The sequence below is a fragment of the Epinephelus lanceolatus genome, chromosome 21 (genome assembly GCF_041903045.1).
Source record: "Epinephelus lanceolatus isolate andai-2023 chromosome 21, ASM4190304v1, whole genome shotgun sequence".
Lineage (NCBI taxonomy): Eukaryota > Metazoa > Chordata > Actinopteri > Perciformes > Serranidae > Epinephelus > Epinephelus lanceolatus.
The window spans coordinates 36,925,860-36,952,063 of record NC_135754.1 but is presented as its reverse complement, the minus strand read 5'-3'; the positions used below and the strand labels follow the sequence as shown (position 1 = coordinate 36,952,063).

Here is a 26,204-nt window from a genome sequence, read left to right as displayed (position 1 = left end):
GATTTCAGCCCGCCCCGAAGTAACTAATACTGACTAATATTAGTTTCAATTCAGGAGCCTGTGATTGATGTGAGATAATATCATATGCTCATTTAACACACTGAGTTACAGAAGCTTTATTTGGCTATCAGAGATAAAAATCAACCCATAAATAATTGTAAAAAAATGTAACCAGTTAAAAATGCTGTAAAGTTTGCTTAAAACTGAATATTGTCTTTCTCAGAATAAGGGCAGAAACCTGAATATTGTGTGCATGTAAATGTTGTCGGCGTGTACTGTCTCAGAGTGTGTTTACGTGGTCTGAACACGGCGACAGAAAATAAACTGAAAACCCTGAGAAACGTATGTATGTTTGTCTGCAGACCTCCTGGACTTCTCAGAGGATGGCCTCAGAGTGTTGGCCGGAGTTACCAGGAGGCAGCCTCCGGGAAAACCAGCCGAGAAGAACCCAGACACCTTCAGGAGGATCTTCAGTGCACACAAGAAGGTCAGACACAACACCACGTTCACCCACATCACTGCCAGGCCACACCAGGTGTTATGTCATGTTACTCCTTCTTCACTGAAAAGATGATGCAGATTACTGACACATAATCAGAGGGTCCTCACACTGCTGACTGATGCTAATTGATATTTTTTCTTTTCAATAAATCCCATGAAAAGATCCAAACCGAAGCCGTTTCCAAACCCGTAAACCTAGCACACAAATCAGACGTCTTCTCACCAACTGGAAGTACTCCATTTGGTTTAGACGAGGGGTGGCGCCTAGGTAACGCCTGCAGGAGGCGGGACGTGATGCAGAAAGTTTGATGCAAAAATCACAGTGTTTGGTTTACACAGCAGGTTTGTAATGTGGTTATTAACAACCGAGTCTCTTTCCGTTCCTTTAATATGTCTGACGATTTCAATTATGACTTTTGACAGAAGTGTCTGTATCTGGTTGTCTCTACGGTCAGACATTTTCATTGGTTTCTTCGTGTAAATCACCCTTTTCAGACCAGTGGAGGTGGTAACAGCGCAGAATTGGCAGCTGTGTAAAAGTGACAGCTGGCAGGACGGGACCATGGACAGGACAGGTGTGATGTTTTGATGGTATTTTATACACGCGACCCATTACAGGAGCTTTAAAACGCAGCGTAGCAGTTAGCAACTAGCTAACTCATAAAAGAAGAACAGCAGCCGTAAATATCCCTGAACGGTGAAAACAATGAAGTCAAGGAGCTCCGAACAGAGGATGAGATGAGCTGCCATATAACAGGGACGGTAAATGATTGTTATTGACATGTTACATAATTGCTCTGCCGACGCACGTCACACTAGAGGCCGATGCTGTTGACTTACACGTCAAGCCTCTTTTGCTTCTGAGGCACCGGCCTGCTCTCTAAGTCATCCTCTGGAGAGACACGATGCCTCTGTTGTTTGGCTCTGTATAAAAATGCAAAGGCGGTGTAAAGAAGGGAGTTCGTATCGGCTCTATAGCGCCATCTTTGTTTAAAAAGGGCTGCAGTCACACAGCAGAGGGGAGCGGCTTTCTCAGGGGCTTTACCCACTTATCAGTTAGCACAGTCCTCCCCTCTTCAGCTCTTCTCAAGGACGAATGTCTCTGTGGGATTGGTGGAGGCTGCGCAGCCATCGGCCACTATCAGAGGCAAGTTCTGCTGATAACAGTAGTTTAGAAAACAAATTCTTGGCGCCAACTCATCGGCCAAACTGATGCGTTGGTCGACCTCTGATGTGAAACACTCGAGTGAAATATTTGAATCCTCAACAGCAAAACCTTCCCTCGTTAGGTTTCAAAAAGAGATCTGCATGTACCTGTGGGGACGGGACTTTCCACCTACGCCCAGTATGACTCAGTACCCTGTGTGTATGTGTATGTGTGTATGTGTATGTGTGTGTGTCTGTGTGTGTGTGTGTGGGCAGAGCAGAGGAGTTCGGTTCTGGTTTATTCATGGCTGAGTGAGTGGAGGCACTGAGTCGTCTTTGAACATCTCTGAACTGCATCTCTTTTATTCATCAGCGCTCTAATGGCCTGTCGCTCGGCGCTCAGTCTGACAGGGCTGACTGGATATCAGACTACTGATTTCATAAGAGCCTTTTTATAGTGGAGATCAGTGTCACTAATCCAGACCTGCACCAGTCTGAAGTATTTACTGTGCATGAACCGTCAGCGTTTCCTTCTCAGGGTTATTTTTGTGATCTTGCACGAATCTCAGTGCAATTAAGCCGTAAATCAGGTGCAAAACTTGGACTGAAAAGATAATTTAATTTTCATCTCGTTATGCTGTAGGAGTGTTGTTAATTAGATCTCATCGCAGTTTCTTTAGTTTGTCGTAACGAGCTCTGCGAGGCCTCTCTTCATCACAGCTGCTTGTTAAACAGGTTCGTTTTAGTTTGCAGCATTTTAACTGTCAGGGAAAGTGATTCATGATTATAATTAAGGAGACTCATTTCTGAATCTAAATTGGTTTCCTAAATGGGGATCTGGATCAGCTAGAACAAAGCAGATGCATGCTTTTGGTTTTTATATTATAGTTTACACATTATTTATGATTTTATTCTCCTAATGGTGCATGGTCTTTTAATCAGGAGAAAGTCAGTTACTTTAGTACATCCACGTTTCAGCCCTCCTTTAAAAACCCAGGAAGGCTTTTTCAAAATGTGATAACTTCCACTCAATCCGAGAGAAATCAGTTTGTGTAACATCAGGTGTTAATTAGCAGCCCTGTAAGTGACCTGTGTTTCATGCTCTCAGAAGCTTTAGTGGAGGCGGAGATAACTTTGTTGGGAACTTCTCTCTCAGCACCTGCGGGGAACTTTTGAAATGCCAAATGTAAAGTTAATTTCCTCTGCATCTGCCTGTTGCAGACCGGCTGTAAGAGTATTAGCAGACACATAGCCCGTAGGAGCATAATAATGTACTTAATGTACTCTCTCTCGTTCCCTCTTGTTCTCCAGTTTCACCGTAACTTTCCTCCCTCTCCGTTGAATAATTTGCTCTCCTCTCTGTCTCCATCGCTTCCTCTTGACCACCTCGTCTTTGCTTTTTACCTCCCTGAATAATCTCCTCCACCTCACCCCCCTCCCCTTTGTTCTGTCTTTCTCTCTCCGACACTGTGCGTTCTGGCTCCCTCGCTCCATCTCCAGTTAACATAATTGTGAGCGAGTGCCGGGTTGAGCTCATTATAAAAACAATAGCCCCGTGAAGTGACCGGCCTACAGAGGAGTTGTCAAAACTCTGCCTCAATTACAGTAAACTGTGAGTCTGCGGCGTCGGCGGAGCCAGAGGGCTGTTAGGTTATTCTGCCGAGGATGCTGGGAGATATTGGATTTTACCATAATGACAGTGCGTAGATGGACTCATCCATATTTAGGAGGAGGTTTATTTGGGGGACGTTTTTATGGGACAGGCAGTGATAACGTCCATAACACTGACCCTCTTCACAGCTCTGGCGTGGCTCCTCTCACCGTTGTACCAGTCGTGTTTTTTTGTCATCCCACAAAAGATCTGTTCAGTCCGTCCATCATGTTTGTAGGTCAAACTCAGGCTGGGGATTGTTTTCTTATCATACCTCCACACCAGCATAGCTGTGGCCCGGAGACATTATGTTCGTAGGCGGTCTGTCCGTCCTTCCATTTTCCTGTCCCATCTTTGTGAATGCGATATCTCAAGATTGCCTCAAGAACACCTGAAGGGAATTTCTTCAGTTTGGCACATAGTTCACTTGGATGAGGAATAAACGGCCTACCACAAAGACCAACTGTCAAATCTTGCGTGTGCATGGTCTTAACAACAACAACAACAATGGAGGAGAAACATGTTCATATACTGTAGACTGTATATTAGTATTTGGGATGTCACGATTATAGATTTTCTTGGTACGATTATTGTCAGAGAAATAATCACGGTTTTACGATTATCACGATTATTATGCATTAATTAATTTCACACTATAAATGTGTAAAATCACATGAACACTCCTTATAGATCTTTAAGTTTCGTTTATTTCCATGTGCTCCTGCTTTTTCTTTTATCTCTCAACACAACAGTGATGGTTTTAAGTACGTGTGGCAACTATTTTGTTCATGTATGAAAATATAGTAGCCGTACAACCGGGCTTGGTAAAGTGTTTTTAAGTTGATGTAAAAATAAACGGCGAACATTTGTGAAATCCCGCACTCGTGTGGACGTGAGTTTCTGCCTGTCGTCTCACTCCAAAGAGCTACACGGACCCAAAACCATTACAACCTCAAGCTGTGTGCACACAAACTGCAAAACTATCCATTGAGACGAGCCTTAGCTTGTCACGTTGCACTGTAAGCCCAACTCGTATCATACCACTACGCCATTAATTGCAAATGACACGCTAACATATAATTTTTTAATTCAGTGTTACATTAAATTGAGATTGACGTATATTAACCCAGTCATTGTGCATTTACCTTTACTTGTGCATGTAAAGCCGGGTGGTTGTCCCGCAGGTGTTGTATCATGTTGCTCTTGTTTGATCCTTTGGCTGCGACTTTTTTGCGGCATGTTTTACAAACTGGAAAGCCGTTGTCAACAATGACCCCTTGGTCATTTTGCAATACCCAAAATGATCCCACACGGCTGACTTTATCCGTTTTTTGGGGGGGAATAAGTCTTCTTCATCCATACTTCATCACTCGGAGACGCCGCTTGTGTAACTTTGTTTTCGTTCCGTGCGAGTTGCGCTGACCTACTGTCTATGGTTCCGTGTCGCGGCATAATCTTTTGAGAGTGATGTTGTTGAGGAATCTTTACGAATAATTAACTGTGGCGTTTAAAATCGCGGTTAATAGTGAAATAAAGTAATCGTGATATCCCTAATTAATCTCATGAACCCACAGAGATGAGTACTTTTTTGAGGTACATGGGATGTATTTTAACCCTCATTGGGAATGAATATTTCCCATGTAAACTACCTGGAAAGACTTTAATTCTGAATGATTTCATTCAGATTTACTTCATTCTGAATGAGAAGCATCATGTAACCGCACCCAATAACTGAATACTAAATGATTAAAGCTGTTTTTTAAAAGCTTGTGCGGTCGACTGTGACCAATGAGAAGGCAGTCTGCGGTTAACGCTCACCCCGTGATGCCAAATCAGCAGGAATATGGCCACACTCGTCCACCTTCCTCTTTCACTCTCATCTCTCCCATGCTGCTTAGTGGCAGGTGGGCGGGGCGGGTGTGGTAGGTGTCCGTCTGTGTCATTCAGATTACTGTAGGAGGCTTTTAATTCGGTGTGTTGATGTTCCAGCACAGCGAAGCTCATCCCCAAACTCCTCTTTTGTCTCTGCTTATTAACCCTGTGGTGCAGAATCCCCTGCCCCACACCTCCTCCACCACTCTGCTCTTCAGCCAACTCTCTTTTCTTTCTCTCCGTCCTGCCCGTCCCTCTTTTGTCTTTCATTATGAACGCCCCGGCAACCACCAACCACAGGTTTGGCAAAAATATATCAAGAGGACAGGAGACGAGCCAAGGATGAAAGGATGATGGTGGATGTGTTTTTATAAGAGTGTGTGTGTGTGTGTGTGTGTGTGTGTGTGTGTTTCCTGCTGTTTGATCAGTGCTGGCGGACTCTCACCAGTTTAATATGCGTCCAGTTCTCCTGTTTTCGTTCACCTCTTTCCGCTTCTCCTTCAGTTTCTTCTTCTTCCTCTTTGCAGCTGCTTTTATCTCCAACCTTGTTTCTGCTTTCTTCATCTTCGCTCTTATCATGCTTATCAAGTTCACGAGAACTGACTGAAAATACTGTTAGATTGTGAAATGAGGTGTGTTGTAATGTGGACACACACCGACCACTTTTATTGTAGTTTGTGTTTAAATAGAAAACTGTGGAGAGAGCACATTCTGTTAACACGAGACCTGTAAGGCGTCATATAAACAGAAGTAATACTTTAAGCCAACAACATTATGTGTTCAACTTCTCAAATGTTATTTCTGACTACAAAAGAATTAATTTTTCATCTTCTATTCAGTGTTATATTTGATAAAGTAAATATCCTCAGGTTTTGACAACTGCCAGTTAAACAGCTGAATTCCACAATGCAGAGATGTCACTCACTGGGAAACAAGTTTGTTGACTTCAGATTAAAAAGTCAGAGATTAATCTGCAATAAAAGATCATTAGCATTAAAATGGAATCAAATAAACTTCACAAAACTACAGAGATTGAAAAAAAAGAAGTGGATTTAAACGTAGCCCGGTCGAAGTTAACTGTAGAGGAGTCTCGATATAAATTAGATCATCTGCTCCGACTGTCATGGCTCCATCTCTGAGACGGATCCTGAGTTCAAGGCAGAGCTCGAGATGGTTAGCTTTGTTTTCAGAAGCCGGACACCCATTAACCTGTAACTAACCAGTTAATTTAAAAAAAAAAAAAAAAAAAAACTCAAAATGATGTGAAATACAAGAGGCCTTATCTTTCAGTCGGGCGCTCCAATGACTCCGTGAGCTTTAGTGCATAATTTCAAAGCGCTATTCATTTAGAGGAGATGGCATTTTAATTTTTTGTGATATAAATTTGTGAATAAATGTTTTGTCTTTCAATTTATTTATTTATCTCACAAGGTGTGTCTGATGTTAAGTTGTCACCGTCCTGTACACGTCTTCCGTTTTTACTGGTGTAAATTACAACCCCAAATGCAAAGCCCCTTTTGATGGCTTACTGATAGCAGACACAACGGAAAACAAAAGTCTATAAGGTGATTTCCTGAACGCCAGTGTTTATTATAGACAGTTAAAACATGTTGTTGTGTTTCAGTCTTCTCGAGACATTTGTACATGTGTACCTCCTGTCTTACTGATGATACATCTGGCTTTTATGCTCATGTTACAGTCTCCCACCAAAGCTGTGTACAACGCCAGACATTGGACGTTGGAGAGTGAAGAGGAGCCCCCTCCATCTTTCTTCTCACGATCACAGGCAGCTGCTGTAAGTTCTCAGAACTTGGTGTCACAGATGACTTTGGTCAGTACCAAAAAAGTATTTACGTTCCATGTGCAGCCCTGTGTCTAAACCCATTTCACATCAACCCTCCTCCATTTGACCAGGCGCCGGTCTCAGCAGGAGGATCCAGTAAGGAGTCCCCTGACGCTCAGAAAGACGACAGCGTTTTCAAAGCTCCTCCCCCTCCCCCCAAGGTCACCAAGTGTGTCACCCTGCCCACAGATCTCTACCAGGATGCCGTCACTGCACTCAAATGCCGCAAAGAGCACAAGGAGGTACACGGGAATGTTTAACTTGACAGCAGTTTTATTCATTCCACTTAATAAACTTTCTTTCAGCCTGCAGAGTTACTGTAGAATAGCCTGTATAGTCCTCCCTCTCCCACATCCCTGTCACTCTATTAACTAGTGTTAAAATAAGAGGAAAGGGAGTTTTTAAAAAAGGTATTTTTTCACTCATTCCCCCGTCCCTGTGTTTTCCAGCTGTATACAGTCGTCCAGCATGTGAAGCACTTCAATGACGTGGTGGAGTTTGGAGAGAACCAGGAGTTCACTGATGACTTTGAGTATCTGGCTACTGGTCTGAAGAGTGGACAACCTCTCAACACACGCTGCCTCAGGTAAGATCCCACCGGCACACCCTCCCCGTGCACTGCTGCTGTGGTCTACGCTTGGCTCATTACATTTTTACTTTTACGCATTCAGCTGAGTTAGACCGCCTCTCTAAAGTAGCATAAAAGGTTATATTCTTTCCAAAATTTGCTGATGTCGTGTGTGTGTGTGTGTGTTCCTGCAGTGTGATCAGCCTGGCTACACGCTGTGCCATGCCCGGCTTCAGGATGCACCTCAGGGCCAGAGGGAAGGTGGCTCAGGTCTTTAAAACGCTCAACGACGCCCCACAGCACCCGGTAAGGATCTGTCAGTACACATGAACCAAACACACACAGTTCACTTTGCTACAGATGGAATGAGATACAGTAATGAGCAGATATCGTGGAAGTATTACGGTTATTTTTGATTATTTATTTATTATTTTATCAGTCATGACTGCTGCAATTAACCTTCTCCTACTGAATGGATTGAAGTCCCCAAAACTGGAGAGGCGACTGGTCCCTGTCAAGTTGTTGCGCAGTGTCATTAGACTTAAAAATAGATTATAGATCGGTAAAATTCCGCCCCAGGTGATGATGGGAGTTTGAAGGAATTAATATGCTGTCTGTGGTCACTAGGCCTGTCTCAATATTTACATTATCGCCCTATTGTTTGGTATATGGACATGACATTGATCATTTTGCCGACCTCGATACTGCCCGTTGTCACAAAGCTGTAGAAGTTCAGCATGTGTGTGAGTGACACAGCCGTGAGAAATGTCTGAAGTGGATTTCTGTAACGATGTCGTCCTGTTCTGCAGAATCTGGCTCTGTGTACGGCATCACTGATGTACATCCTCAGTAGAGACCGGCTGAACATGGATCTGGACCGATCGTGTCTGGACCTGATGATCCGGCTGCTGGAGCTGGACCAGGACCAGGGGGGCGGGGCCGGGACGGGGACAGACCCCACGGCTCAGTTCAGTGCCCGAGAAATCGCCAAGATGAAGGAGAAGATCAGGAAGCTCTGCGACACCGTGCACAACAAGCACCTGGACCTGCAGAACATAACGGTACTGAGCACATCCTGTGACTGACACGGGGTTTGAGTTCTGTGTCAATCTGCATCACTCTGGTTCCATTTCACTCAGAGTTTCCTGCAGAACTGAAACAGCATTTAGAGCTCTCCACTGAAACCTCTGACTAATGATATCCCTCAGTCAGGTTGACTCACAGCCACCCACACATGTCAAGATATTTCGAGCAGCTGAAGATCGTTTATGATGTAAAACATCTACAGTAAATATCAGGGTTTGGTGTCAGTGTCTTACAGTCAAAGAGGGAAGGTGCTGCAGAGCCGTCATTTCATACCATCAGTCTGAAATCTGAGAAAATATATTCAGCTTCTAGAAACCAACCCAGAATGCACTGCAGCGGTGTCATCACACAGTCACTGGAATGTGCACAACATCAAAGACTGAGATGTGACATGTTAATAGATTGAAGCTGACCTCTTTTGTCCCTCCTCTCTCCCTGTAGACGGGTCATCTAGCCATGGAGACGTTACTGTCTCTGACTTCAAAGCGAGCGGGAGACTGGTTCAAAGAGGAGCTGCGGCTACTGGGAGGACTGGATCACATAGTAGATAAAGGTTGACAATATTTTTATTGATTTCTATGGACTCAGAATAAATATTGATGCCGATGCGCCTGGTTTCTGATTCTGACTCCCTCTCCGTCTTCCTCCCTCCACAGTGAAGGAGTGTGTTGATAACCTAAACCAGGAGGATGAGAAGGAGAAGATGATGTCGTCTCTGTGGGGAGCTGAGAGGTGTTTACGGGTGCTGGAGAGTGTAAGTGCCGCATGGACCACCAACCCAGAAGCCCTCTCTTTGCACAAAGGATGAGTTACAGTTGGAAGTGTGAAATGAAGCGTGTGGAAAACCTTGTTTATGTTTTGGAATTGCATCCTGTTTCCTCTGGGACTGTTCAGAGGCCTGTGCTACGAAGCCAGTTCACCTTACCCAGGATATCTTTTTATTATCTGGTTTGACTTGGTTGTTAATGGCCAGGCCACATCATCAGAACCGTGAATGAAGTACTTCATATCATATGAGCTGAAAGAGTATCAAAAGTGTCTGTGAGACAGTAAAACGTCAGTGGTGTGGGATGTAAACAGTACTCTGGAAAATGTACAAACATTGAGAATACTATCCAAAAATTTATCGTCGGCCGAGACTTAAATTACCTGTAGGTATCACTGAGCTCTGTGTGGCATTAGTATAGAGGTTTTTTTTTTGCTGTGTAGTTGGATGATGATGAAACTCCTCTGAATATGTCACATAAACACTTTAAAGTAACACCAGACTGTTTCTGGAGTAAAGGCTGGCTGGAAAAGTAATTAATGACTAATGAGATCTATCCTACTAAAATGTTGCATTTAAATAAAGGGAGCCTAAAAATCTTTTTGGGTACCCACTAGCTCACCTGATAGAGCAGGCGCCCCATGTTTAAAAGCTGGGTCCTTGCTGCAGCAGCCGCGGTTTCAATTCCAACCCACGGCCCCTTGCTACGTCTCATTTCCTCTCTCTCTCTCTCTCTCTCTCTCCCCCTTTCAAGCTGTAGCTGTCATATCAAATGAAGGCAAAAAGCCCCAAAAATAAAAGTAGCAACACTGTCACTGCTGACTAAAATAAAGTTTGCAGAATTTCAAATTCTGCTAAAATCATCTTGGTTTGTTAGAAGCTCTGTTTTAAACCCATGGAAATAAAGCCCTGGAACAATGAAATGATTCTCCTGACCTAGAACAGCATACAGACTCCTCTTTTTTACCTGAGACATTTTTTTTCTTCAGTGATCTGATTGGTCAGAGGTCCTGTGATCCGACACTCAGGTTAGCTGTTCAGCATCAGTTGCCATGGTGATTTATCCCGGTAAAAAGAGAATTTGCTTCGTTGTACTGAAAACTGAGAGTTATTAACCCTGAAGTTTCCTCACTAACTCCAATATCCCGCTTGGTAGTTCAGGTCTCTGCTCCAGCTGGGTCGGTTCAGGTACAGGTCTGTCATTTTTTTTAAAAATTATTTTCAGGTTCACGTTGATGAATCGCAGGTTTGTTTGAAGGCAGGTGCAATTTTTTCGATCTCTAAGGATCCACTGTCACAAACAACTCCGGAGCTGCAACAAAAAGTCAGTTAGTTGATTCTTTGATTGACAAAAACATAATTGGCAACTATTCTGATAATCAGTCACGTGTGAGGATTTGCCGCTTTCTGTGGTTTTACGTTATAGCAGTTTAGTATATTTGAGACATTGGATGAAGTCGCTTAAGGCTCTAGGACATTGAAGGAAGCTTTTCTCAATTTAGCAGTAGTTGGAGAATAGCTTACTAATCAGTGACATACATAACATACAAACATAAGTGTTAGTTGTAGCACTAAACAACACAAATTCTTGTAACGCTGGACGCAGAGCCTCACAGCAGGCTCCCGATGTGCAGCAATAGTTTCGGCATCTTGTCTATTTTTCACTTGAGCCACGAGCAAATCTGGGAAGAGGACACACTAATAAGACACACTGATAATCTCGAATGAACAATATAAAAGACAAATAATATAGGGCAGAAATAATTTGATTATTAGAAATGATAAAATATGCACCACATGCTTCCATATTCCCCAAATTTGTCAGTTGTGTCTAAACATAGAGATGAGCAGACACTCACACACACAAGCAGATGGGAACAGAACTCTACATGTGGTTAAAACAACACCAGTGCAGGGAAATACACTGGTGGTGTGAATGTCCAGGAGAGTTCATAGGACAGTGACATTGATTAGGGCGCCTCCACATCCAGTGTGAACGTGACGTAACCTTAGACCCAAACCATCTGCAAAAACCAACGTACAAAATGCCACAAACGTGGAACAAAACCTGCTTTCTGAGGAAGAAAGTCATTGTGTTTGTGTTTGTGTTTGTGTACGTGCAGGTGACGGTCCACAACCCCGAGAACCAGAGCTACCTGATCGCCTACAAAGACTCATCACTCATCGTTTCTTCTGCAAAGTGAGCACGCACGCACACACAAACAAACACACGCTCTGTGTCACTGTGTGTCTGAAAGTGTTGAACATGAAAGTGTGTGACTCCAGTCAGACAGGATCCAGCATGACTTTGTATTGACGGATATGATCAACACAACACTGCTGGAATACTGAATAACTTTTCATCACCATACTCTTCATCATCTTGTCGTGTCTTTTCACTGGAGAAGTTTAGTGTCCACTGATGGTTAAAAGGTGTCTTCAAAGTTCAGATGAAACAGTGTTTCCAGAGTACCTGGCGTCAGTATTGTGACGTGTTTCAGAGTGAAACTGGCGGATGGGATAAAGCAGGGCTTGACGCTAACTTTTTTCCCAAGGAGCACATGTGCTCCTAAGTTGAAAAAGTAAGGAGCGCACAAAGAACTTTAGGGGTTCAATGTAAATTGATCAAATAATGTGTTTTCCATAATAAACGTGATGCAAACAGACATTTACAAGCAAAATTATTTAATGAATTTGTATACAAAATGTACAGAAAGGTAAAATCATCAAGTTTTGAAAAAGTATTGCAATTTAGTTTTGTCTTTAATGTTATTATCTTATATATATTATCTTTGCAATATGATTATCTTATATAATGTTATTACTATCCTAAAACCTTCTCCAGGTCCTCTGAAACTCTGCAGGACTTATTTCCACGCTGCCCAACAGCAATACCGTAGCGAACGGTCCCTAACTGCGGGGAGAACGGAGCAGGCTTCCCCGGAGGTCCGCCGCTTAACCCGGTCCGTCTCCTCCACACTTTGACTTATTTCCACGCTGCCGACAGTGGGACTTATATTCATTGTGCCAACAGTGGCTTGGAAAACCGCCCATAACCGTGTCACACGGGGAAGAGGGAAGAGGGAAGGCGGCTGGAGTTCCTCCAACATTTGCGGTTAGATTATCATATTTTTTATTGACAGAAATATAGGCTGCTTCGGCTGATTTTTTTTTTTGCGCACATGTGCCCCTAAATATTTTTTACAGTTCGCACACACCTATTTTTAGTCGCAAATGTGAGTGAAACACTCGCACTGTCCAGTGCTGGATAAAGTGTTGGGACGAATTTAATTTGATTGTGTAAAACTGGTGGTGTCATAACAGTGAGGGCCTAAAAGTTTTTGGCATATAACGTTAAATAGGTGCACAGTATGGCCGGGAATGTCGTCTGACACCGTGTCCTAACTGTATCTGTCTGACGCTCAGACTGTGTTACATCAGGTGCTCTCTGTCCACACTGAATCTGTTAAATATAGAAATCCATCTCGTCACTTGGCAGTTAGGACAGTCCAATAGAAAACAGCGCAGTCGAACTGATTTAGTCGTTGACATTCGCTCGTGTTGTATCCAGTAATGACATGGCATTTTTCATTTCATCTCAACTTTAAGATTATTCTCGAGGACACACAGAATACTTTAAATACTTCAGTATGAAAATGTACACATACAAAGATGCAGAACACATCAGAACCCTTCAGAAACTCAGATTGACTCAACTGTACAACTCGACTGTATGACTGTGTGTCTTTATAATTCTGTGTAGTGTGTGTGTGCGTGTGTTTGTGTGTGTTTGCACCAGTCTGACTCAGTATGCCTGATGGTTATTATGTGTGGCATTACCAGGGTTTTGTTGTTCAATTTCCTGGTCATGACATCCTGTCAGTCAGAGCTCTGACCTCTGACTGTGACCCCTCCATCAGCAGAGAGACAAAGAGAGAGGGGGGGGAGAGAGGGAGTTGCTTGTTCTCCTTCTTTTTCGTTGTTTCTGAAGTCGAGTGTTTCCAGCACATGTTGTTATTTTTGTCTCGGCTAGTAGGTGATCGAAATCTTGGCTTTGACAGCAGCCTTAAGCTCATCTGTAATGTTAGGTCTGGTGTCTCATCTTCCTTTTGACCCCATCGATTGTCTCTGGGGTCAGGTGAGTGGCTGGCCAATCAAGCACAGTAATACCAGACCAGCATCTCCATAGATCTCCTGGTAGACTGCTGTGTTGACTTTGGACTTGATAAAACACAGTGGACCAACACCACATGGCATGAAATGAAATGCAACATTTACTTTCATGTGAAAAGAGGACTTTGGACCTCTGAGCAACAGTCCAGTTCTGTTTCGCCTTACCCCAGGTAAGATGCTTCTGGTGTTGTCTCTGGTTCAGGAGTTGTCTGACACTTGTAGCCCACTTCCTGGACACTGACTCCAGCCTCCGCTCCTTGTGAAGCTCCCCAAGTTCTTGTATCGGCTTTGCTTGACAATCCTCTCAAGGCTGGGGTCATCCCTGTTGCTTGTGCACACTTTTTCCATCCAGTCATCTTTCTGCGGCTTACCATTCTCAAGGAGGGTGTCAGTGAGTGTCTCCTGGGCATCTGTGAAGTCAGCGGTCCTCCCCATGATTGTGGTTGTGTGTACAGAACCAAACAGAGATTAAAGGCTCAGGAAACCTTTGTTTTGAGTTAATTAGCTGATGTGAGCTCTTCTCAGGATTGTGTGAGTCTAGCATATATATAGTTTTCACTTTATGTAAAATAACTAACAAGGAATATTAAACTTTTTCCACCATATTCAAATTTTTTGAGAGGCGCCTGTGTGTCAGCTGATGAGGAACAACTTAAAGAAATTCTGTCTCATACAGATTTTGTCGTTAATGTGTTTTCTGTTAAAAACTAAAATATCTCAAATATGATTATCGGCCTCATAAATACAGAATCTGTCTTTACCTTCTCACTCCTCCTCCTTCACCCTGTGTGTGACCGGACCTTCGTCCCCTACGGGGGTGGGGGGGGGGGGGGGGGGGGTGAAGGCTAAGTGGGTCAACAAAGAGCTGCTGTTTCAGAGGGTGACACAGGCCTCAGTCTGAGCGTTCAGCTGTCCTCGCTGTTAACTCAATTAACCCCAAATCCCCGGGGTGAACGAGAGAGCACTGCCACCTAAACTCTACACACACACACACACACACACACACAGAGTGTATACATGTAACCTTTGCTTGAGTTGACTCCAAGTCTTCCTCCTATCATTTACGCTTTCCCTCCTCTTTCATCACTGATCCGTCTCCCTCCTCTGTGTCCTCGTCTTTGTCACTCTACCCGCTGCACTCATTGTTTCAACCCAACCTCACCCCTCTGCCTCTCGGAGTGTTTCAGCTGTCCGCAGGACTAATTCAATAATCCCCCAAACCAGCCTTTTAGGCAGCAAACACTTGCACACACAAAAGTCCTATTGCTCAGTGACTGTCCTCATCTGCGTCCGAGCAGGAACAAAAACTTTTCTTGACACACAAAGCTCTGGTGTTTTTGCAACTCAGGCCGTACTCCTGGTGCACAGTGGATGCAGAAGCACCATGAAGCACACAGATTGTCCATGCAGTGCTGCCCGTTTCCTCTTGGCGTCCATGTTAACCAGTCGGGCTGTTCACACAGGATGCGCCGTGTCCCGGAGCTCTGCAGTCTGAGCTCTGTGGCCCAAGCTCTGACGTCTGGGCTCCACAGCTGGACCGTGACTGTTTCAGCGTCTGGTCTACATTTTCTGCAAGTGAAAAATGACATCATACCTAGAATGTGTCTCCTGTTTTCATATCCGTCATCTCTTAACTGTCACTTTGTCCCATCCTGTCTTACTGTCGCCCTCCATAGGACACATTCAGTTCTATAGTGATAACCCTCTTTTCTTTTTCTTTTCTCTTTGTCTTTTCTTTATTTCCTTCCTCTCACTCCGTCCTGGTGTTCAGACTCTGCTTCTGCTTTCTGTTCAGTCACCGCTGTCATTAGATTTAATCTAGTTATTTACATCAGGCGGCTGACCTGTTTCACCCCCACTTCTGCTGCTGCAGCCGGCCTGTGTGTATGCGTGTGTGTGTGTTTCTCTGAATGCTGCTCTGTTTTATGATGGAGTAGAAAAGGAAAGAGGAGAGTCGAGTTGAGATCGACGCAGGCCTTTGGTCAGATACTGAATTGGTGACATTAATCTTGAAACTGTGCTGATTGTATAGGTCTTCTGTGTGTGAAGCATCCATGTTTTAGATTTTAGTACAGAATGCTGTTTTTAACTGTTTTCCTATTTTTCCTATCTGTCCGTCTGTCTCTCTCTGTACATCTGTCTCTCAGGGCGTTGAGGAGGTGTGAGGAGATGATCCAGCGTTACAGCAGGGAGCTGAACTCAGACGCAGCTGTAGGGAAAGCAGTGGAGGACTGTATGAGGGCCATTATAGGCGTCCTGCTCAACCTGACGCACGACAACGGTTAGCAAACACGCACACGCACACACACACGCACACACACACACAGATTAAAAACACACTTTACTGCAGCTGGTTGTTGGCACATAAACATGTTTACAGGAGTTTAACTGGAAACTAAAAGGTTGATAAATTGATTTAGTGGGAGTCATTGAATTATTACAAACAGCTGACCTGTGATTGATTACAGTATATATCTCTCTGTGTTAACCTGTGTGTGTTATTGTGTTAATGTGTGTGTGTGTGTGTGTGTGCAGAGTGGGGCAGTACGAAGACCGGAGAGCAGGAGGATTTAATAATGACAGCTCTGAACTGTGTTCTCAAAGTACCTCAGTATCTTCCACAAGAGCAGCGGTTCGACATCCGGGTACTGGTGAGTCTCACACACTCACACACGCATAGGAATAACAATATGTGTCCTCAAAGTTCCTGCTGGAGGATGAAGGGGTGTATAATTTAAAACTTTGACGCTGTCCGTCAGCCAAAGGTGCTCAGAATCTGTGAAACACTAACTGTTACAGAAGGACGAACCCTTCGTCACACTGTTAGTGAGGTTGACGCTGTGTTACATGAATAACTCTGACTGTGTGTGTGTGTGGCGTTCAGGGTCTGGGCCTGCTGATCAACCTGGTGGAGTACAGTGCCAGGAACAAGTACTGTCTGATGGAGATGGAGATGGAGGGAGGTCAGGGTCCCTGCGACTCCACCGTCCTGCTGAACCCTCAGCACCAGGACATCACCAGCAGCGGCCCGCTGAGCGCTATCGCTGCTCTTGTACAGGTACGCTCCAGCTCAGCGTGTGTGTGTGTTTTGTCATGTAAATATCTTTTTGGCTTTGCTTGCCCAGCCTCCACTGGTTAGTAACATTAGCCTGGGCCGCTCTGTACTGCGCACCACCCAGGTTGGGTTGGAGCTTATGTTAGCTAGCTAGCAGCACTGCTTAGGCTTTGGCGCTATCCATTTATTCACACCCAGATACCCTCGCAACATTTTAAATATATGATGGTAAACTGAAGAGCAGTAAAATTAACCTGTACACCGACATTTTCTGAGTTGTTACCAGACTAACAGTTAATGTTTGACATCCTTCAGTTACAGTAATCTTCTTTGGATAACTGTCCCTGTAATGTGACACAGTGGCAAATTCTGTAGCTGTTAACGTAACGTAGCTCTGCTGTGCACCAATATGTGACAACAGTTGTCACCATCACGTACGTTTCTTCTTCTTCTGTCTGAAAAGAGTTTGAATCTTTGAGTTTGAATTATATATGTAGTAAGTGAAAAATTACATTTTGACAGTGTGATTGAATGTTCGGATCATGACTCCCAAAGTTTCCATACCTCCAATCCTCCCACTTTAAATTATTCTGCATTTCTGGACATTTTATTGTGGGTCCTTGAAAAATCTGGGGAAAAAATCTGAAATTTTGTCCATGAAAATGTCTGAAACATAAAGATACTGAGAGCCCTCCATTCTCATATCCAGCGGCAGCGACTTCCCCAGTTTAGGGACATAAAAACTGAAGACACTCACTGCTACTTTTATGTGACATGGATTTGCAATTTTTGTCAGAATAGTCGTTGAAAACACAGAAAGAAACAGCAAACTTAACATTTGAGAAGCGAGAAAACAGGAATGTTTGGTCTTTGTGCTTCATAGATGACTTAACAAGTCAGCAATTATCAGATAAGTTGAGCTCCTAATGTTCAGTTGATGGCGTAATCCATTCATTTACTTATCACATTAGTCCTTCTTCGGGTAGAGCAGGGAATGACCAGTGAACCAGCTGTTGTAGTTTTCAGTAATGTAATATCTAGTTACTGTAGGTTTGGTTCTGTGATATCTGTCTGCCTCCACCCCAAAATTATGGAGGTGAGTTTAATTTCACAGCCCTGAAGACATCTATCCACACAAGCAGCATCGGATCAGTGAAAGCATCATTTACATGTTAGACTGTAAATTAATAGTGGTGTTATTCTGGGTGCTCACGATTCGTCTCGTCAGTGTTTTGCTCTGTACTGCTGTGGCGGCTCCGTTTCCCATGAGCACCATTAAAGCTTCATTTAAATCGAATCATCTCGTGTAATCGGATTTGGCTGATGGTGTTCCAGCGAGGTCAACAGAGGAGTCAGCAGCAGCAGCAGCCTGATGACATACAGACAGTAACAAGACACCAGAGAGGAGAGGTGGAGATGATTTCTCGTAAAAGCAAAATAGTCAGGAACAGATACACAGACAGGATGTGACTTCTTCAGTCTTTTCTAAGAGTAAAAAAAGATGGAGTCAGCTCTGACTTCAAGCATCAAGAAATGACTTTAAACACATTAAATGTTGAAGTGAAAGAGTAACTTCAGTATTTTTAACCTGGACTCAACTTTCGCTTGTTTTTTGTCTAAGTGACTGATGGGAGCAACAATTTTTAAAGATCAATTTTTAAAGATTCCACTGCTGTCCGTCCGCTAACCGTGTTTGTTTTTGTCACTGACAGGCTCAGATTGTTATTCTAAGTGTTTGACAACATCATGAAAGGATCCCGACAGAGATAGAGCTTTGTGTTAAAGAGTAAGATCCTTTTTGTTTAACCAGAAACAGCCCTGAAAAACAAACAAAAAGGATCTAACGCTTTAACACAAAGCTCTATCTCTGTAGGGATCCTTTCCATAATGTTGTCAGATTCTTAAAATAACCTGAGCCTGTCAGTGACAAAAACAAACAGTTTTGGCGGACGCACGTGACGATGCTCGGTTGCCTGCAGGGATTACTTTGCAACTGGTTCCCGCAGTTATACTTTAAGCCGGCACAGCTGCTTGAAAGATTTCACTGAGTATATTAAACTGTAAAGTCAGGTGTTTGTGAAGCACCTTTCAAACAAGTCCATCAAAGCAGAATATAATGAAAAAACCCAGACAGTAACATAAACAGGAATTCAGATTCGCTAACTGTTAACATCCGTCTTTGTGTTGGTCGTCCTCAGCTGTTTCTCCAGCGGGAACGGGCCGCCATCCTGGCTGAGGCGCAGACAGATGACCTCATCAAGGAGGCGCCGAAGCCTGCACTGGACCAGAGCGGGGAGTGGCAGGAGACGGGCGGGGAGATCCAGTGGGTCGCCAACGACAACAACACCGACAAACAGGAGGATGAAAAGAAGGAGAAGGACGAGGAGGACGAGGAGCTGGACCTCAACAAAGGTAAAGCCACGCTGTTTTTTGTTGTTGTTGTTGTTGTTGTTTTTTTGTTTTTTTTTGTCTAAATTCATGAATAAAAAACATGATACCTGAACATGGTTCTTCCTTCCTCCTCCTCATCCTCCTCCTCAGCTCTGCAGCACGCAGGGAAGCACATGGAGGACAGCATCGTGGCCTCCTACACAGCACTGCTGCTGGGCTGCCTGTGTCAGGGGAGCCCGGTGAGTGACACACACACACACACACAACACCAGAGATGGCAGATATAGAAGCGATGCACCGAGTGCATCTGCAGCTGAAAATAAATATAATAGTGATAGAAGCTGAAAAATAACTAGTAGCAGGAGGAGTTTAATATTTTGTACCCTCACAGTGCGCCTCAGTTTTGTACCCTCCTCAATTTTAGGTTGTTTATCAGACAGACTTCTCCTGTAGATCAAAGCTGGTGTTCTGAATTGTAGTTGGGGTGCCTCTGGTTTCTTTAGGCCAACACAGTCAGCTTCAGCCTGGCTCATAGCTGGTAAGATCTTCAGCAACTCTGCGGTGAACAACAGTCGAGAGACAAGCAGTGAAAACGTTGTATTAAACAGATGCTTTATTCCATCTGCGCAGCCAACGCAGAACACGGCTCCTTTTAAAGACGCTGTACTGGACCCGGAAGTTACATGGCACTGGGCCTGATTATGGTACTTTTCTAATCAAAAACACACACAGGAGAGTCTCACTTCCCGTAGATTGCGTCACGGACACATGTCACCTGTCTTAAAGGGGACCGGTAGCATCAGTCATGGAAAATGAGAACCGTGACATTGCAAATCCTGCGATGCAGTTGTTGCTCACACACACGTTGCTGCAACCATGTATTGTGCTGCTGCCACAGAATGAAACCAGTGAGCTCTTTGGTTTAATGATACTTCATTATATTTTTAAGCCCGTTTGATCCGCTTCATCCAACTGAATCCTCTACACACACTGGATACACTGCACGCATAAACATGCATTACATACATACCGGTACATATGGAACCTGAGGCGTGCGCAGGATCACAGTGTGCACTTATAATTATCAGTGTTTAGCTGTAAATAACACGCACAACACAATCTCTTTAAATGTAATGTCAATTTTTTTATTCTTAATTTTGTGTGTATCATATTTTCTGTCTCTCTCTCTCTCTCTCTCTCTCTCTCTCTGTCTCTGTCTCTCCACCAGTTGAATGTGACTACTGTGAGAGATAACCTGCCCAAAGGAGATTTCTCCATCATGACAGAAATGCTGAAAAAGTTCCTCAACTTCATGAACCTCACTGTGAGTCGCAGCTCTGATGATACTTAACGTTATTCCATGAGTTATGACGCCATGTTGCCTCCAGTGGTTTATATCGAGGGTCACTGTGGGGAAGTTTTCTAAAATGACGCTTTAAATAAATTAAAGCTTTTATTAAAGCTGAAAACGATTTGCTTTGGCTTGGTGACTGGAATCCCACCCACTGGCTTCACTTCAGGTAACAGGTGTAACAGGTATCGGTGATTGATTTGACTGACCAGTGGTCTCTGAAAAACAATAAAGAAAAAGTGTGTGTGTGTGTGTGAATACGATTGTTGTACGCAGACGTTTTAACGAAGTGACCTCTCCTCTTTCTGCAGTGTGACGTCGGCACCACAGGACAGAAGTCCATCTCCCGGATCATTGACTATCTGGAGCACTGCTAGAGAGAAGCCTGTCTCACTCTCACACACACACACACACACACACACACACACACACCACAACCATCTCCTTCATTTTCATCAACGCCATCATCATCACCGTCACTTTGTTATTTTCTTCTAACATACACACGTCTTCATCATCATCATCTTCCTCTCTGTGTTGTGACCAGACGTCGCCCTCATCCTCCAGTTAAAGAAGTGCTCTCCTTGTTTTCATCATGATGACTGATGAGTCTTTTTCCCTGAAATCGACCTGAGATGAACTTAAATTGATTCTGACTTAATGAGGGATGCCCCCCTGCCACACACACACACACACACACACACACACACACACACACACACAGTCACACACAGTCACACACACACTTATTTTATTTTGCTTTTATTAAAGGTCCAATCCAAGGCAGTATTTTATTTTTTTCCACACGTCCTTTATTTATAAAAGCTGCACCAAATGATGTTTTTTCGGGCATTTTTAAATCTGGTTTTTAGTCTTTTCTCACCTGCCCCCCCCACCCCTCTTCATCCTGTGAAAACTGCCCACCTTCCTATCGATTGGTGACAGACTGGAGTGGAGCAGCCATTTTCTGCAGCCTGTCATCAAAGCCTGGCGGCCCTGCGCTCTGCCTCTGGAGCTCATAATTGCCAAAACAACTCAAGTGGTTAAAAAAACAACTACTGACCGAAATAATGGCTTCACACGCTGTGTTCTTCTTCTCCTCTTTTTGCTGCGCTGACCTCTTGACTCTGTCGGAAGGAGGCGGTTTGAGGCAGAGAAATCAAAAGTATCGATCTTTTCTGGCCAAAGAGGACAGAAATAGCGAGTTCAGACCCTGAATTGCAGCTTTTGTGAAGTTAAGGTGGCATTTTAAGGCGGGATGGCCTGTAAATGTTTGCATCAGGTCTGTTTTTAGGTGTTTTCCGTCAGTCTAAAACCAGAAAAGTTCTCTTTTCTTCAACCTCTGCAGCAGACGAGCTGATTTTAAATCGCTTGTTGTTCTTGTTGCCGTTGTCGTAACAGGTGCTCTTCCCAGCATGCCGAGCGCGCACAACAGCACACCTGAGACAAACAGAACGATCCTCGAGGTTGTTAAAACTCTCTGGAAACTTTGGACGACTCCCCACCCCCCTCTAAAAGCAGAAACTTTCTCCTTTCATAGAATCGATCGCCCTCTCGCTCGACATCAAAGCTTTGTGTCTCGGCGGGACCCGAGCCCTCCGGACCAGAACCTGTCCTCCTTCAGCTCCTTTCAATTACCGCCCGCGTGCGTGCTTGCCGCTCACAGAAGAGACTTCAATTAAAGCACAAAGGCAGCGGCGATGCCCCGGTCTGAGAGGTGAAGACGAGCTGCTTGCTGTGGTTTGAAGTGAGCCACCAGCGGAGAGGCTTTCAGAGATCAAGCTGATGCTTTCCTGTTCGGGTTGTTTGTAGCCGCAGAGACTTCAGCTGCAGCCGTTAAATCTTGAGGATTTGTCGTCTTTATGGAAAAATCCTCCTCTGATCCTTTTGTCAGATCCAATCAACTCATTTACAGGAAGCAGTTTTCTGCACTGTGCTGTTTTACATTTCCCTGAGCCTGTGTTCTTGTTCCCAGGATGCATTTCAGCAGAGTGCAGCTGCTGGGAGGGTGAAAACTGTAGAAGTTAGTTTCCTTTCTGGTGGATTTCTGCACGCTGATCAGTCCAACATGGCGACTAACAGAGGAATTCAAAACCTTTCCAAAACCTCCCTTTCCTGTGTTTTTTAGTGTTTTTAGATCGCTTTATTAAAGATATCAGACTGAGACTGAGATGCAAAATGCAGCAGCTGTTTGTCAAAAGATTTGAGGCGATTTTTTCCTTTTTTGCTCTTTTTTTTATATTTATGAACCATCGTTTGACGGCACAGCATTTATTAGGGGTTTGTAAATTGTAACAAATTCTTAATAATGCGTAAAAAGTTGTTTATTTATATAGAAAAATAAAATCTTAGTCTTTGATCAGACTTGCAGACGACATCAGGAGCCTCTGGACCTCATTGTTTTCACTATTTGTGGACGTTTTCGGCCGCTGTTCTTCTTCGAGTTACCTGCTAACTGCTACTTTTTAAATCTCCCGCTGTGGGTCACACACATTACACGGCTTCAAAACGTCATACCTGACCTGCCCATCTTGACAGCTGTCTGGTTTGCACAGACATTATTTTGGTGCTGTCACCACCTCCATTCCGGCTCAGAAGTGAGACAACTCTGTCCCTCCGTTCCACAGTCGTACCTTAAACACAGAGACGGAATAACAGCGTGACACTCCCGCCTTGAACAGGAAATGTCAAAGGAGCTTTTGTGTCATCTTATGTTGTTTACAGATTTTCCTCACCTGTAGCTGTTTAACATGACACGTAAACTGTAAAATTGATGGATGGCTAATAACTCAATCTCAAGACATCAACAGGTGATTAATTAACCTTTAATAAAGTCACTCGTTACAACTTCTAAACACTTTTTAAAGGCTGCAGTGTGAGGAAGTGACACCAGCTTGCTTTTTCTCCATCTCGTTTGTCGTGATGAAGACGAGCTGGGAGAGTGAGACGCAGAGGAAGGACGTTAAAGAGATGTTGAATATCAAAAATGGGACTTTATTTAAATAAGAAAAACTTTAAAAATAATCCCTGACACATAAGTTTATCATTTAAAAAAAAACAAAGATGACCGCGTCTGACAAAATCAAAAGGGACGATCTGCTTTTGATGCTTTTGCGAAAAAACAATGTTACATTTTTTTTTTTTTTTTTTAAAGTTGTCTCCCGAGAACGAAGTGTTCAGGTCAAAGTGATAATTTGTTCCGTTAACTTTTCTCAAGTGTTTGTCCATCAGGGCAGAAAAAAAAGTGTTCCCCCGGAGAGTCTCAGACGGCCTGTCACCATTCAGTTTGTTTCTGTCTAAGATAATCCAGGTGGGCAGGATTCAGATTCTTTGATTTGGAAAATTCACGTATGATTGTGTTCTCGTTTAAATACAGATGAGTTTCTTGTATATTTCATCAGCTGTAAAAGTTTGTGTCATCGTGCATGTTCATCCCGTTCACTTGCATCTGTCTGTTTCTCTGTGGTCATCACACACACACACACACACACACACACACACACACACACAGTTTAACCCTCACACTCCTTTTCTTTAAGTTTACAAGAGCTTTATTCACAGACGTCTGGAAGAATGAATGGAAGAGCTTTTTGTACATAGTTGTTGTACATAGATTGATTTCCTCGTGTAGGAGGAGAGGTTGATGGGTAATTGGGGGGGTGGGGTCGTGGGTGGGGGTGGGTGGGTTAAATTTAAATTTAGACTGGTAGACTCTACTTTTCTGAATCTGACTCTATTTTTCATTTTCTAAAGCCTTTTCTCCCGTCAGTCAGTCGTGTTGTTGTTTTGGACAGACAGACAGACAGAGAGCTTCTTAACAAGCCAACTGCAGGAAAACTTGATCTTTGTACCAATTTGCAGACTGATGTCTTTGGTTACCTGTACATAATTTTAAAATAATAAAAATTGCTACTTTCAGTACTCCCTGCTCCGTCTGTCTTTTCTCTCATTTCTCAAAATCTTCTGAACTTTGGTCAGATTATCAGAAAACATTTCTGCAGGGTTTTTTTCTTTCAGAGGAACTCTGCTACAGACAGTTTGGTCACAGTGGGAAAAAGACTTATTGAATAATAATACAACATCATAAATTCATGGTCTCTGTGCTGCTGCAAGAAACAAATGTTTTCACTCAACAACAGGTCCAGCACTTCTCAGACAGATACAACTCTTTGCCAGTAAATAATGAAAATAATGAAAAATGCACTACAGAAAACAAACAGTGACATTCTTGTAGAAAAAAGTCTCATTTTTAAAAGTTCACTCAGTTTATAAAAGTCATTTGGTCCCGCTGTTTCTCTCCCACATGTCCTCATTATAATTCCTCTGCTTCTCGTCTGTGCGCGCCGGGCCTCCGCTGCTCCTCCCGGTGTGACAGTCCCTGATGGGCCCTGATGGCTCCCCTGCTGCCGCTGTGGTCCCCTGTGAGTGCGGAGCGGGCCCCGGGGCCCGTGGTGCGCGGGTTAGCACCGAAGCTCCGCACGCGCCCTCCTGGAGCAGCTCGCTGAGGGTGGCGATGTAAATCTGCGCCATTTGGAGCGTCTCAGATTTGGAGAGCTTCTTGTCGCTCTCCAGGTTGGGGATGACGCTCCGCAGCCGGTCGAAGGCGACGTTAAGCCCCAGCATCCTCCTCCTCTCCCGGGCGTTGGCGGCGAGGCGTCTCCGTCTCTGCGCCCGCTCCAGAGCGCACTTGTCCGGCTGGAGATAGTGCAGCGCGCCGCCGCTCGGGCCCAGCCGGAGCTCCACGATGGCGCACGGGGCGTCTCGGTGGTCGCAGCCACGTCTGGTGCGCTCTGACCCCGCTCGCTCCTGCGCGCGGCTCCGTTGCAGCAGAGCTTGGATGTCGGCGTGGAGAGCCGCCGGGGCCGCGGGGCCGACTCCTCCCTCCGGCTCCACTGAGATGAAAGGCGCGAAGAGACTTTTACTCGGCGGCATCACTTCTCTTCTTTCCCGGAACAAACTTGTTCCAAACACCGTCAACAAAGTAACACACGGTCAACTTTCTCCACTTTGATGCTGAATTTATGGAGACGGGAGCCGCGAGGACGCGCAGTGCGCGCTGCGGGGGCGTGGAGAGGGTCGTGTGCTGCCTAATGAACAGAGCCAAAGTCCGCCGCAGGAGGTCCGTTAACCAAGTTCATCAAAAGAGGATTAGAAGCGTCTGAGTGCGCTGCTGTGGGCCGATACATGGAGGCGGCCAAGCAAAGGAGCAGCACGGCCAAGGAGGGGAGGAAGGAAGGACAGATTCGAGGAAGCATCAGAGAAGGTGGTCTGACGGAAAAACTAAAGGAGAATAAATTAAAGCTTCCGCTCAGTTTTACTGAAGAGACGAAGAACAACATGATGAAAAAATATGTCTCATGCAGCTCTGAAGTTGTTGCAGATGTTTGAAAGTATACAGGCCTTAAAAATACAGATGTTGAAAAACTACAGACACAACAAAACAAGTAAATCTGCACTCTGAGCACACTGCTGAGCGCACTGCCTCAGTAGGTTACTATTTAACCACCTTAAAAAAAATCCATATCAGTTTCAGAGGACACTGTATTTAGAATATTTTCTCCAATGTCTGACGGAGAACTGAAGCTGTTATCTGAAAGCTGCTGCCTCCAGTTAGTGTGTGAGATAAAACATATATATTGATCTTTTTAAGTGGGTTAAACACGTTGCTATGGTCCGCCCACAGCTGTACGATGTTTAGCTTCAATTTGCTTTATTAAAGACGCTAGCAAAGCAACACAACATAAAATAAACGCAGAGGAAATGTCAGATAACTGTGTTTAACGATATGTCTTTAAACGTCA

The 26,204-nt window shown here is 44.2% G+C and overlaps 2 protein-coding genes across 3 annotated transcripts in view; one reads left to right on the top strand and one right to left on the bottom strand.

Moving 5' to 3' along the window:
* Window positions 1-24,324, top strand: part of waplb (WAPL cohesin release factor b) — a 40,552-nt gene extending 16,228 nt beyond the window's left edge. Inside the window, exons 5-20 of one of the 2 annotated variants that reach the window (XM_033611299.2) lie at window positions 363-487; window positions 6,870-6,965; window positions 7,085-7,255; window positions 7,463-7,599; window positions 7,776-7,887; window positions 8,391-8,642; window positions 9,109-9,220; window positions 9,324-9,421; window positions 11,557-11,633; window positions 15,754-15,887; window positions 16,142-16,257; window positions 16,491-16,664; window positions 18,860-19,073; window positions 19,203-19,291; window positions 20,281-20,376; window positions 20,715-24,324. In XM_033611299.2, the coding sequence (XP_033467190.1) occupies window positions 363-487; window positions 6,870-6,965; window positions 7,085-7,255; window positions 7,463-7,599; window positions 7,776-7,887; window positions 8,391-8,642; window positions 9,109-9,220; window positions 9,324-9,421; window positions 11,557-11,633; window positions 15,754-15,887; window positions 16,142-16,257; window positions 16,491-16,664; window positions 18,860-19,073; window positions 19,203-19,291; window positions 20,281-20,376; window positions 20,715-20,780 (2,069 nt within the window). In that variant the 3' untranslated portion in view covers window positions 20,781-24,324. Of the gene's footprint in view, window positions 1-362; window positions 488-6,869; window positions 7,002-7,084; window positions 7,256-7,462; window positions 7,600-7,775; window positions 7,888-8,390; window positions 8,643-9,108; window positions 9,221-9,323; window positions 9,422-11,556; window positions 11,634-15,753; window positions 15,888-16,141; window positions 16,258-16,490; window positions 16,665-18,859; window positions 19,074-19,202; window positions 19,292-20,280; window positions 20,377-20,714 lie in introns of both variants that reach the window. The other variant, XM_033611298.2, reaches the window with a different exon arrangement.
* atoh1c (atonal bHLH transcription factor 1c) lies at window positions 23,932-25,806 on the bottom strand. The gene has a single exon (XM_033611300.2). It carries the CDS (start codon window positions 25,333-25,335, stop codon window positions 24,679-24,681), a length of 657 nt encoding a protein of 218 aa, XP_033467191.1. The 5' UTR covers window positions 25,336-25,806; the 3' UTR covers window positions 23,932-24,678.
* Window positions 25,807-26,204: the final 398 nt, after the last annotated feature.

Coding starts and splice junctions, on each gene's coding strand:
- atoh1c (XM_033611300.2), bottom strand. CDS start 25,335: ATGCCGCCGAGTAAAAGTCTCTTCGCGCCTTTCATCTCAGTGGAGCCG.